Raw genomic sequence first — 14,587 nt, 5'->3', positions numbered from 1 at the left:
GGGTTTTACATCTCCCTGCGATAAGTTAACACACTCACCGTCAATATGAACCCTGGTTTTCTGCCGCAGCACCTAGGGGCTAAGACTAACTATGCCACCTACTGATACAAAGTGTAGTCGAATTTGTTTGAACATGTGGCAATGATTTAACTGATGACCACCCTATACATCTGGAGACTTCTTTGAAAGAGACATTTCTGAAGAAGGCCAAAGATGTACTTACTTTTCTAACATCATGTGACCTATGGAAAGTGTGTGGATTTCCCTTTTAATGAGAAACACTACAAACATTCTCAGTCTTTGTAGGAGAGTGGTTGGTTTGTGCTAGGGGTGTAGGAAAATAGGACTTTCTGGGGTGTTTGCCATGACTTCTAGGTAAACCTTATGCTTGAACTGGGCGTAATGTCCTGTCTGCTAAATTGAATTTTCTTATAAGAATGGATTTCCTTTTATAGGATTCATATTCTTGGCCAGGAATGATGGGCCATCTAAGAGAGCCCAGTTCACTAATACTGTATGAGCTCCTGATGCTAATGCAATCAAGATCACCTTTATAGCCTGTCACGTTGTGGTTGTATTGGGTCCACTGAACTGAGGGGCTGATAGAAGTCTAAGCACCTTGTCCAGGGACCAAGAAACTGAAGCCTTTCGGGAGTGGGCCTTTGCAGACAAACGACTCATGGAAGGGAAGTGACAACTTCTATCCTGGAGTCAATCCCGAATCCCTAAAGCAAGGGTTCCATTAATGCAGCCTTGTATGTCATGACTGTTGTAACAACAAGGCATTTGTCTTCAAAAGGGTATATAAGAAAAACACAGTTTCTATATAGAAATCTCAACTGGGCTCCCAGTATGGATATAATCTAACCATATCTTCCATACGGACTGGTAATGCTGGATAGAAGTCCAATTTTTGCACCAGTACCTAGCAATGTTGAGTGAGTAATTATTCTGATAGATATTTTTAAAAATCTATACGTGAAGGTCTCGGCTTAGAAAAGAGAGACTTTCCCTCCTACTATCTGGGATAGAACATCGGACGACAGTAGAAATGATCTTTTTGTCCACTGTTGAGGTAATAGGAGCCAATGCCTGTTTGTCCAATTTGGGGCTATTAAGTACACTATTCCTATGAAGGTTAGAAGCGCATCCGCCCTTTTGTGCTAGGGTGTTTGCTCAAAACCTTTGAAATCTGGGACAATGGAGAAAAAATTTTTGTCCATCCCTTGTTCCAGTCTTAAGGAAGGCATCTCTTGCTGTTGTGTGACTGTCCAGGTTTGGAGACACATTCATCAGGAGTTTGTGATTCTAGTATGTGGCGAACAGGTCCACTTCCGGTTGTGGAAGCATGTTGGCTATTATTTGAAAAGAGTGGTTGTCCAACATCCACTCTGTTGATGGGGAGAAACACAGTCCCAGCCACTGAAAGTGTCTGCTGGGCATGAGGCAGGATGTTTTCAAATTTATAATAAAACCTTTTGACTGTACTTTAGTCTGTTGACCATTGCTCTTAGGTTTTTCAAGCACTCTTTTCTTGTGGGCCCCTAAATCTTTTTGTTTGAGTTCTCGAACGAATACCGTTGCTAGTTTGACAAATATTCTTTAGGCAATGTTTAGCTGAAAGGACGACTTTGAATCTGTACGTATTTTTCCTTATTCGGACCTTAGGAAGGGGCGGAAGGGAACGGCTATAGGGATGTGCCAGTGTGCATCTTTTAGATCCAAGCCCAAGCCCCTTTTTTGAAATTATTCAATGTACTTAGGCAATGGTAATCATCAAAAACTTTCGTCCAACAATGTGCTTGTTCAATGTTGATTGGTTGAGGATCACTCTTCTTTTGGACGAGACCCTTTTGAGGACACTGAAGAGACATACTTGGTGGCACATATATGCAAGTTTCTGTCCCCCCAAAGGGAAAACTTCCATTGTCTGTGATGTCATCGAAGCTGACCCCCAACCAATATAATTCCTCTTGGTATGCCTCCTCCTCTGCCTTCACCTCTGATAGACATTCCAGGTGTTGCTTTTCCCTTTTCCCCTATGGGATGGTTTTGGACCTTGTGAAAAAGAATGGCCTTGAAGTTGCTGTTGTCCCTTTGCAGGAATTGTCCCTTCTGACCACCTAACCATTTTTGAGGAAAATTTTGGGGTGACTGAAGGCTTATATGATTTTTTGATCAAAGTGAGCCTTTTGGGGTTGGGTAAAGGAAATTTTGGGTTCTTTTTGTTTCTTGAATTCCTCTTTTCCCAGAAGAGCGTACACTGTACGATTCTGTTGGTAGGCATGCTCATTGAGTTGAGCCACAACAGATTCCTCTAACAGTTCCTTACAGAAGGGGTTAGAATGTAACAATGCAGTGACACTGGAGAGTGATTTGATGGAGCTCTCCAATGCTTCCATTTGCAATTTTATGTGCCATTCTAGGAAGTCAAAGAGTGCTTTCCATTGGGTTCTCATAAGACTTTTGGCCTCAACGGCAAAAATTACCCTGCGATGTTCTGGAAGCTTCAAGATGGCAACTTCCAGGAAGGTGGTAGAGGTTATAATGCTGAGGAGTCGAGCCCTATAAAATTCTGACGAGGCTACTTGGTGAGCAACTTGGTCTAATTAAAAAGGCAGTAGAGATCCATTTTCATTGACCTGGTAAAGGGGTGATTTCATTAGTTTCTAAAACTATAAGCACAGGTAAGAAAACCATTTCTGTTAGTGGTTTCTCCAAGTCTGGTGAGGATGGTACCAGGTGCCATTCTGTATTAAGGAATGCTGCCATTTGTAAATTCTACACTTACAACTTCGATCAGTTTTTCTCTCATTAATTACCTACTTGCCATTGGGAGAGAAAGTGCATACTGAGGTATCTCACCAAGGATTATCAGTATCATCAGGGGTGAGTATTGGAGCCCCTGTTATGTTTTGATCTGAAGTTCTATATTCCAAACTGACCCATTGTTGTTTCTAGTCAGAATTCTAAAATCAGACCTTGTTTGGGCAGCATTTGTATCTACACTCACTTTCGGTTACAGGATGTAGTACTTGACTCTGGTGTGTACATGACTGACTAACTGACTTTGCTTTTTCAGAATCATGCTTCATGTCCCTTATATATTGCCATTCTGTGGCAAGGGCATCTTTGAAGGTACTCAATTTCCTTACGGAATTGACCAAATGGCGCAAACTGTATATCCCTTTTGGGGGAACTCGCTGCAAACTGTGTATCCCTTTTGGGGGAGCTTGCTGCAAACTGTGTATCCCTTTTAGGGGTACAGGTCAATAATAAAAATTCAACTCTCTTACTGAACTGGATCAAATGTCGCAAACTGGGTCCATTTTTGGGGGAGCTTGCTGCAAACTGTGTATCCCTTTTGGGGGAGCTTGCTGCACACTGTGTATCCCTTTTGGGGGTACAGGTCAATAAAAACTCAATTTTCTACAGAAATGATCAAATGGCGCAAACTGTGTATCCCTTTTTGGGGGAGCTGTCACAAAATGCTACCCTTTAGGGAGCTTGCTATAAACTGTGTATCCTTTGGGAGCTGGCATAAACTGTGTTTCCCTTTGGGGGAGCCAACTAACTGAGCTTCAGCAACTAAACTGTAACAGCCTGTTAATGAAGGGGCAGAGGTCCTGGCAAGTTAATATACCTTTCCAAAAAGTAGACATTTCAGTCTGAGTTAGGTGGATCCCAGTATCCCTTTTGGGAAAGATCCTATTCAATGATAGCTGCATCGGGAAGAATCTTCTGTGAGGTTTTTTCCATACTAGCTTAAATTTATGTCCCCGAGCCTTCTTGGGTTCAGCAGGGCTATTTCGATGGCACAACCACTCCATATTTTTAAATAAGAATATGAACTCCATGTAAAGATCTTTATTTCCTCCACAGGCTAACCTGGTGTATTGGCGACTGATGTTAATGGGTTTTGGGCCCACACATTGATGTTATTTCAGAGGAAGGGTTAAATACTCAAGGCCGGAGTTCTGCCGAAGATAATCTCCCTCTCCTCACCCCTACTGAACCCTAGGTCTCACTGGAGACAGCTTAAAAGGAGCTGTTTGTCCTTAAAACTTGCTGCCAGGAGCATACTGAACTGAGGATCCTGCCTCTAATGGCGGTCCTGTAGTGATATAAAAGCAAGTTGTTTTCAGAAGCTAGTTAGTATAACTACTTTTGAAAGAGGACACTTCTTGTAGTTCCTCATATAGTTTTCATATTACAGCTATTCTGATTACACTGTAAAGTTTAACATTAATCTAAATAACTATGTTAAACCTTCTAGGTTTAGGTTATTTTGATACCTGTACATGGCTGCATTACCATACACTTAGGCCTTTTGCAATGACCAAGTGAAATTTTAATTCCAATTGTCATGCCATTCAGACTAACTATTATGAACCACTTGTTTGACTAACCCAAACTACTGTTTTGTATAGCTTGGGGTAGCTGATTCTAGTTTAATCTACATTGGGTTAGAATAGAGGATCTTCAGACGGTTCTTCTTGCTTAACCTATTCTAGGCTTATTCATAACTTAAAGATATAAACTTTACAGAAAATAATTCCCTTATATGTTTTTTTCTGTTTAATGTGGCTGAGACTACCTTTTCATCTAATACTCAGCCATCACTGTTTTAGGCTAACAGTAGGATATTCCCTATAAGGGGGCGCCTACTCATTATGGTTAGGCTACTGCCTGTTTTGGATCTATATCAACTTCAAGGACATAGGCCACTCAAGACCCTACTAGGCATGTAATCTACAGATATGTTAACAAGTCAGAACAAACTAGGTTATTTTATTTAGGCTAGATACTGTTTGGCGTATAACCCTAGGCTTATGTGTTCTTTTCTCTTAACCTGGTATAGGGTATTGTTTAATCCAGATTATTATAACCTTATAATTATTCAACTATTTGTCTAACCCAGTTTGTTGTTTATATCCAATCCCAGGCCATTTGGTTTACTATACAAAACAGTAATCACTATTGTGTAACCCTATAACCAGTTACAACTATCTAATCCAGGCTACATAAACAAAAACACAATTAGCTTCCACTTTAGCATGCAGCCCCAAGGCTAGGTTACATCTCATCTAGCACAGATCACGATTTCATCTTAATCCCAATTACATGGTTCAGGCTACAATTTATCCAAATGGCATGTTTCCATGAAAAGTTACCACTTAACTTGATATAGTTGCAATGCCTAAGCTTAGTCGTCGATGAAGCTCATGCCAAAGTGCACTGGCTTATATAAAAGGGAAAAAATTTATACTAATATGTAGCCTCATTGTTAGGCTATCGATTTACTTTGCCCAGATATTATTTTCTTAATCCTAGGTTCTCGCTCTACGCTTAATAATTTAGATACGAATCCAAGGATGTACATAGGCTACAGACAACATCCAATTATTAATCTAGTCTGAATTATTCTCATTTACTGCCTAGATTATTGTAGGTATATCGCATAATCTCAAAGGATTTTCCATATTACTATTAGTAAGTTGTGGAATATTTCTTTTAGTTAAAACATTTAGTTACAACTTAAAACAATTTTCGCTTTGATTTAAACCAGGTACCAATCAACGCTTTTTACGAGGTTATTGATCGTCAACTGCTTTAATACACAAATTATATAAATTCTAAAGTTTAAAACTAAAACTTTCAACTGTTTTGTAAATATTATAATTTATCTTGCTATTTTGAGGTTTCCATAATCCTCGATACTAAAACGAGAAAAAAGTCAAATTCTTTTTCGAGCGCTTGGTAACGACGCGCGGAACCGCTTGCTTTGGACCAAAACAGAGGTAATAGCTCCTTGGTCTTTAACGCCCAGTTGTAAACAAGAGGGCGATGCGCGATGCGCGCATTAGCTCACTTTCTTTCTCTTGCAGGTTAATTGGACGTTGGAAAAACTTGGGTTCAGCTTCGCTGAAGATAGCGAAAGTGCCCTTATCTTTGAGTCCATTATATATCGCATCATGTGTTGCAATGTTAATCATTACAACACAATACCTCCGGGCCAAAAGACCAACTAAATTAGAAGAGAATTCTTTGATATTAGTTCGGTCACCATGGAGCTCTGGTAGACCATGGAAGGTAACCTTTGAGGATCTAAACAGCGATCACGCTTATCAAAAATAATTTATTAATTCAAATATTAATATCAATGTATCCTCCCTTTCTCCGTATTACACACCAGGAATAATTTCTGCTCTTGATATATAAGTAAGGCCAACCACCCATATCTCTCTCTCTCTCTATTGTATACATCCTTTAATGAAATATGGATTACTATATCAACATAAAAATGTACTAAAATTCCCGGAAATTCACAAAGCCATAAACAGTCGTGTTACAATTTTTTTTACTGCTCTGACGCAGACTCCATGACGATAAGCTATTGGCTAGAGGGATTGAAGGGTGGGATTTTAGCCAACCATGTGTTTGTACCTCAAGGCCTTTGCATACACTAGCAGGAGGGTGAGTAGTATTTTTTTTCTCTGAGATACGAGAGAGAGAGAGAGTAGAGAGAGAGAGTTTTATGAAAAACTCAATAAAAATGCAGGTTACATTATTTTCAAGAAACCCAAAGGATAAACAAAGGATTAAAGTAAGGTTTTCTTACAATTTTCGACAATTATTTCGGTTAATGTAAACGGGGATCGCTCACTGTAATTGAGAAAGCAAACTGAAAACTTGAGTCTCCCTACTCAAGCTTTCTCGATTTTAATTCTCTCTTGAAACAAATTTTAAGTTTTTTTTAATGTATACCACATTACTTATATACTTATTATTAACAACTTCATCATGCGAATAATCTTGCAAAAACAGTGTTTTGCCTTGCAATTATGTCAAAGGATAGTATATCATATTAACCCTTAAACGCCGACTGGACGTATCATAAGTCGACTAAAATTGTCTGTCGGATGACGAGTGGATGTACCGTATGTCGACTACAAAACATTTGAACCTTCGGTCAACTTTGACTCGGCCGAAATGGTCGAAAAACGCAATTGTATGCTAAAACTCCTACACTCTAGTAATAGTCAATCATTTACCTTCATTGCATTAAATTGGAAGTTCTAGCACAATATTTCGATTTATGGTGAGTTTGAAAAAATTTTTCCCATGTCCGGCGCGGTAACTCTGACGAACATCTCAGAAATTCTTTCATCACGTTGTCGTAATGTTTGCATCGTTTTATATTAGTCGTTACATAAAGTTTTATATATGAAAATGTGCGCAATTTCATGTAGAATACAACAAAAAATAACTCATGGTTGTAGCTTTTATCAGTTTTGAAATATTTTCATATAAATCACGATAAATAGAAAAAATTCAACTTTTGGTCAACTATAACTCAAGCGAAATGGTCGAAAACTGCAATTGTAAGCTAAAACACTTACAGTCTAGTAATATTCAATCAATTACCTTCATTTTGCAACAAACAGGAAGTCTCTAGCACAATATTTCGATTTATGGTGAATTTTTGAAAACTTTTTTTTTTACATCCGCGATTACAAATTCATGCATCATTTTGTGATAATATTTTCTGTGTTGCTTTGATCGTTTTACAACTTGTTATATATGAAAATCATCGCTATTTAGTGTACAATACGAAGAAAAAATAACTCATTAGTTTTAATCATGGTTCACAGCACGATTTGTATACAATATATGAATTTTTTTGCGCTGTCATATATTTCAATATTTATATATGATAATCATATTTTTTCATTTCTGATGGTTGCATACTAAACTTCAGGCAATGACAAAAAGGAGCCAAAATGAACTCTTATTAAAAACTGCGTGCTGTGATTTAAAAAAAAAAACTTTTTTTCCGCTTCGGCGCTAACTCCCGAACGCCGCCAGCATACGGCAGACACTTTTGTAAATAGAGGCTCGGCGTTTAAGGGTTCAAACCTATCAAAAAACTTTGCCATGATTCAGCTTTTATTAACATCAGGCCATCCAGCTTCCATCCTCATCAGTTTGGATCTCTGAAGATTTCTGTACTCTTAACTAGACCAATGAGTCTCCTGTGGAAAGCTGAACTGCTTGAAGAATTTGTTTTTAAATGTCTAATGCATTTTAAAACAAGTAAATTTAAGATTTTACTTAATTTATTCTGAATTTTAATATACCTTTTAGTGAGTATAAATGGAAACATGAGTATAAGCGTATTTATTGTGTGAGTGTGTTCCAGTATGAAAGTGTATGCCTTTTTGCAGCTTTTAATTTCGTTTTCATTTTCATTCAATTGACCTATTTGGTCCCAGTGCTAAGCTTCTAGTCTAGACCTCTCATTTCAACCAAATCCTTCGGGCCAGCCCAATGAGAGCTGATAGTCAGCTCAGTGGTCTGGTTAAACTTTTTTGATAATAATAATTTATTATATGCTCTCTCTTAGTCCACGTAGTGAATTTAGTCTGTTCAGATCTGTTTCAAAAGTAGACCACCAGCATAGATGTGCATGAAGGGAGAGTGTCTGTTTCTTTGTCTGCCCACATGTCTGTCTGTCAGTGTGCTGGTTATGTTTAAAACTAGAGCATGATGGAAGAGATATCAGTCAAACTTTGCACAATGGTAAACTATTATGCATAGATGTGCAAGAAGGAAAGTAATACATCTGTCTGTCCATCAGCATGTCTGTCACACTTGCTTTGTCATTGCAATTCCTCCTATGCTGTTAAAGAGATTTCAGTCAAACTTGATACTGTACAAAGGTAGACCATCATGCATAGATGTGCTTAAAGGGAGATTGTCTATTTGTTTGTCATGCTTCTGTGAGAAGTCACCTGAATAAGCAAAGCACAGTTATTGTGTACACATACAGAAGCTTTCAAATACACAGGCATTTTACAGTATGGCAAAGCATACAAGCGCAGTGGTTTGCAGAAACTGTAGTATCCATAGAAAACTTGGCAGTGAGATCACAAACAGACTCAGGCAGCCCAACCAACTAAGAGACCAAGACCAACTCTTGGGCCAACAACACTCAAAGTCACAAAACTGAAACACAAGGTCCTGCCACCCTGCCAGTGGATAACAGTGCGGCTCAGTCATGGTAAAATTCTTCCCTAGTTGTGGCAGAAGCAAGGGGCAAGTGTAACAATAAAAGATGTAAAAAATGAATCATGAGAGAGAACGAAGCACAAGCCAATTGCTCCTATGATGATGATAAAAATAACTGACAATACCTAAAATGAATAAGTTACTGTGAATATGTAAAAGAATATTCCTTGAAAATCAAAGCTTATACTTCAGAATGCATAGATCAGGAATGTTTTTCCTAAAGGCAAGCACAAGGGGAATGGGGAGGAACATCTGATACAGTGTAATAAAAATTAATTCACGAAAACCAAGGGAGGTAAACAATAAGATATTTTTATATGTTTCCTGGTGCTGGTAGATTTACAGTCTCAAAATCCATTACTTTACTCTACAGTGACCTTGTAAGATAACCAGGAGCATATCAAACAGAAAACAAAAGGAGTCATACAGGAGCTTAGGGCTCTTTCTCAAAGGGAAGATGCGTGAAACACGTGGGTACAAGAATAGGTATATTTACATAACAGACAATTTCAAAGGCAAATGGATTAAATAAAAGTTAAATTGCTGCTGCAGTTGAAAGTCTTCCAAAAAGGTGGGGGGAGGAAAAGCTTGTGAATGCCAGGAACGTGGACCAAGGAGAATTCTGCTACCATCGTCCTTCTGAAACAATATGGAACACAGGTTACGATCCAAGGCTGGAATTGGGGAATGTTTTCTACTCAAGGGTGCACTGAGGGTGCCAAGGACAACCTCGAGGCATGACTAGTGACTTGAGTAAGGGGGCAGTAAACACATGGGCCGGGATTGAACCAAGAAATTCATGGGACAGCCAAGACACAGGCCCAAAAGTCTAATGAATGCACAAGGGCGAAAGTAACGTGACAAAGCAACTCTTTCAGGGTACTTTACCATCCCACAGGAGTGTCTAGCGCTGATGTTGACATCAGGGCTTCATTCCAGTCCTTCCCAAATGTGTCATCAAGGGGTCCAAGTGTGTGTGTAGACAAAGGCCGCCCACTAAAGACGTACTCGTGGGTCGTAGATCAGTGGAGCGATGGAGGGGCGCCCTTGTGATGATAAAGAGCTGCAGTTGAAGTTCCGCTTGCTCTGGGATTGCACTTCACCGCTTTCAAAGGATACTGGCCACGTGGTTGGGTTACAAAGCAAGGGGCAGCGGTCCACGTGGCGGCGAAGAAGGGTGGGGGGAGACATCTTAACTTGTGACCTCCTACATTCAGGTCTGAGCTGTGTGTGAGAGTGATCGTAGGGCGTCATGGCCTTTTATTACTTCTGCTCGGGTGGGGCGATGGATTGACCCCAGGTCGCGGCTCCTGTACCAAAGAAAGAGTGCCAGCAAGTTACTGCCCTAGGCTAAGATTATCTCGTGAGCGTGCCTTAAAACCCTCTGGAATGTCCAGCATAACCACCCCGAACCAGATTTCACTCCCCTACACAGGTTCAAATAGACAGAAGCCTATCTATCGGCCAAGCAAAAGCAGAAAGGGGGTGTTTTATTGGCTTATTTTGGCACTAATCTTTACAATATTAATAAATGTAAATACTTTACTGATATCAGAGGCGCTGCACACAAAACAAGCACAAGATCACAGTTAATTAAAATAAAAAAAACCCTAATATTAAAAAAATATGCCCCTAAAGCCCAGACTTAAGTAAATGTAAACAACTTGAGTATTCTTTCACGAACACAAGGTAAATCCGTTCTGCACTGTAGTTCAATGCTATACAAGAAAATGTGCCTAGAAAGTGAAGCTAAAGCACCCAGAAACTGGAGATGCATGACTGAATATGGAGGGCATAAAAATCCCAAGAAAACCAAATAAGGAAAGAGTTACTGTTTATATGATTTTTAGCCAAGATGATTTAATGATGGGAATGTATCAGCAATGTAAGGAGGTGATGCCAACTGAAGCATAAGGAAACTCACCAAACCCTGAAACACATTCAAGGGAAGGAAAAGAAAAGGAAAACAATGATAAAAAGAATTAAAAACTCAAAGCTAGACAACTCTTTGTAATTCAAGATACACTGCATAGGTCCAAACACTTGGAAGTTACACAGAAAAATTAATGTGGCTTATGGTGGATGATGAGCTGCAGGCCAGACATGCATGGTGGTATCATTCTTTTTGTAATTCTTTTGACTCTAGGATCTTTTTACATGAAAGAAGGCTAATTATGATTAATTGTTTTGTATGACAAATAAAATGGTATATGTTTCTCAAAATTTGTTTTTAAAATTTTGGATGATTAGTACTTAGATAAAAGACAGAAAAGTGACTGGAGGATGTCGTGTTCCTTATTATAACAAGTTTTCTTTTCCATTTCAGATGGGGCGTAGCTTGACTTTTAACCCTTCTATGCATTTAGAAAATGTTATGAGTAAGAAGCAAATGGATTCTGCTAAGCCTCTAGTTCTTATGCTATCTCAGAGCCTAATGACAGTATACACAGTTCCAGCAGCTTGGGCTATGATTAATAAGTGGCTTCATAAGTTGAAGGTATGATGTTAGTTATCATTGCTTATGAACTTGCTTATACTGTATTTTGAGATGCATATAGAACAGAAATTTGGTGGATTTCTTAGTACCAAATACTTCCTACATTTTGCCTCTCATAATGAACTAAATCTTTTAAACTTTTCCTCCAAATTATTATTTTATGCCTTATATGAGTACAGTAACTTCTCCCTAATTTGCACTACTGTATCAAAACCATATTGTTGAAGAACTTGGTCAAAATCAGATAATGATGATACATAGCCCCTAAACAAGTTACTGTATTCTTCAAACCTTAGCCTAACCATAAAAGCATACAAGTACAAAATTGAAATATAATATATTTCAAAGAAACAAGAACAGTTTAATGCTCTAGTATGAATGTAGTCTAATAAGCAGAATTTATATTTGAAATATGCTCATAGGTAGTTTTTTTTATAGTGTAGTTGCTTGTATCGTCCTCAAGGAGTTACCCTTCCATGGTCTACCAGAGTTCCATGGTGACCAAACTAATATCAAAGAATTCTCTTTTAGTTGCTCTCGTGGCTGGGCATTGTGTCGTAGTGATAAACACTATAATGTGATGGAGTATGTAATGGACTCAAAGATAAGAGGGCGCTTTCCCTTATCTTCAGCAAAGCTGTACCCGGGTTGTTTCCATTGTCAAAACCTGCCAGAAGAAGAAGTGAATAATGTGTGTGCACAGTCTGCCATATTGTCAACAAACAGACCTGTATGGAGACTTAAGAGCCATTACTCTTCGTTGGTCAACACTGTAAGGTTTAGTATTACCAGCACTCAAAAAAATTCAGCTTTTTTTTTCCTCGATTTCATTTGCGAGGATCTTGGAAACATCTAAATTAGCAAGTTAAGTGCTTAATTTTAAGTTCCAGTTAAAGTTTTAGCTTTAAACTTTTTTGAATTTTTAATTAAATTGTGTGTGAACCGAATCTGGCGTTTCTTGCCAACACATGATCGTTGATTGCTAGTTTTGTAAAGTTCAAATTGTTTTAAAGAATTGTCATTCTAACTAAATGTTTTAATTAAATGAAATGTTCCACAATGTATCATTAATATAGAAAAATCCTTCCAGATTATACAATGTCTACAATAATTTAGGTAGTAGCGTACATCAGATAAAGTTAGAATAATTTAGACTAGATTAATAGTGGATGTTGTCTGTAGCCTATAACCTAGGGTTACATATCCTTAAATGTGAACTAAATAACCTGGAATAGGTAGTAACCTAAATTAAGGTAAGTAAAAACCCTTTTTAGACATACCTATCATGGGCCCAAGCAGTGGCCTAGCTTAGACCAAGGACCCTAGGATTAGATGATAACAATAATCTGGGCAAAGTAAATGGGAAGCCTAGCTATAAGGCTACATATTTGTAAAATTGTTACTTCTATATAGCCTGTACACTTAAGCATGATCTAAATAATCCAGGACAAGGCAGTACAGGCAGTCCCCGGTTATCAGCGGAGGTTTTGTTCTGAGGGTGCGATGATAACTGAAAATTGCTGTTAACCGAATATTGACAATTTCAGGGCCTTTTCAGCGATTTTTGGGGCTTATCAGCGCCAAAAAGCGCCGATTTTCGGTTATCGGCGCCGTAAAACCGGATTGCTGTTAACCGGGGCCTGTACCTTATATTAGATTAAATGATAATCCTCTATGAAACATCCTATTATTGGACTAAACTGTTAACCTAGACCAAGTAACCTAGGACTAGGTGAAATTGTAATCTCTGCCGGATGAGATGGTAGCATAGCTTTAAGGCTACATACTAAGGTAATTGTATTTTATGTAACCCATACTATTAAGTGTGAATTAAATAATCTGGATTAGGCAGTAGCCTACATTAGAGTAAGTGATAGCCTAGCTATAAGGTTACACATTAGTGAGTTACTGTTTTATATAACAGACCAAATAGCCTAGGATTGGATATAAACAACAACCTGGGTTATGCAAAAATGGTAGCCTAACTATAAGGTTACATATTAGTAAGTTTTTATTTTTATATAACTTATACAGTTAAGAGTGATCTAAAATAATCTGGATTAGGCAGTACCCTATACTGTACTAGGCTAAGAAAGAACACTTTAGGATATATCCTATTATTGGTCTAAGTGGTAGTTTAGACCAAATAGCCTAGGATTGTATATAAACAGTATCCTGGGCTCAATAAAATAACCTAGTTTTTATGACTCAGTAGCCTATATGTAAGGCTACATATTAGGAGTGATCTTATGTAGCCTATATCCTTAAAGATGAAATAAACCTGGACCTGGCAGTAGCCTAATCAGATTAAGTAGGAACCCCTTTTTTAAGGGTATATCCTACTATTAGCCTAAAACAGTAGTTCAGTTTAAATAAAGCAGCAGCCGAATATCAGATACAAGTGTATTCTCAGCCAGATAAACAGCAAAGTAGACTAATAAGAGGGTTCTTTTCCTGTATAGTTTATATCCCAAGTGTTTTTAATAAGCTTTGAATAGGTAGTGGCCTAGAATAGGTTAAGCAAGAACCCTGTAAGAAATCCCCTATTCCTAACTTAATGTAGATTATGTTAGAAGCATTAACCTAAGCCATATAAAACAGTAGCTTGGGTTAATTAACAAATAGTTAAACGCCAAGCCTCTATTTACAAAAAGTGTCTGCCATATGCTGACGGGTTTGAGAGTTAGCTACCAAGTGGAAAGAAAGTTTTTTTCAAAAAATCACAGCACGCTTTAGTTTTTAAGATTAAGAGTTCATTTTTGCCTTTTTTCTCATTGCCTGAAGTTTAGTATGCAACCATCAGAAATAAAAAATATCATTATCATATATAAATATTGGAATATATGACATCGCAAAAAAATTTCATATATAATTGTATACAAATCGCGCTGTGAGCAAAACGGTTAAAGCCAATGAGTTATATTTTTTCGTTGTATCGTACACTAAATTAAGCGATGATTTTGGTATATAACAAATTGTAAAACGATCAAAGCAACACAGAGAAAATATCACAAAATG

At 38.0% G+C, this 14,587-nt stretch overlaps 1 protein-coding gene across 1 annotated transcript in view; it reads left to right on the top strand.

Moving 5' to 3' along the window:
- LOC136827094 (uncharacterized) overlaps positions 1 to 14,587 on the top strand; it is a 227,369-nt gene that overhangs the window by 145,802 nt on the left and 66,980 nt on the right. The window contains exon 17 of the mRNA XM_067084850.1: positions 11,399 to 11,569. Coding sequence (XP_066940951.1) covers positions 11,399 to 11,569 — 171 coding nt within the window. The remainder of the gene's footprint in view (positions 1 to 11,398; positions 11,570 to 14,587) is intronic.

This window comes from Macrobrachium rosenbergii, chromosome 41 (assembly GCF_040412425.1).
Source record: "Macrobrachium rosenbergii isolate ZJJX-2024 chromosome 41, ASM4041242v1, whole genome shotgun sequence".
Lineage (NCBI taxonomy): Eukaryota > Metazoa > Arthropoda > Malacostraca > Decapoda > Palaemonidae > Macrobrachium > Macrobrachium rosenbergii.
This window is presented reverse-complemented; position numbering and strand designations above follow the sequence as displayed.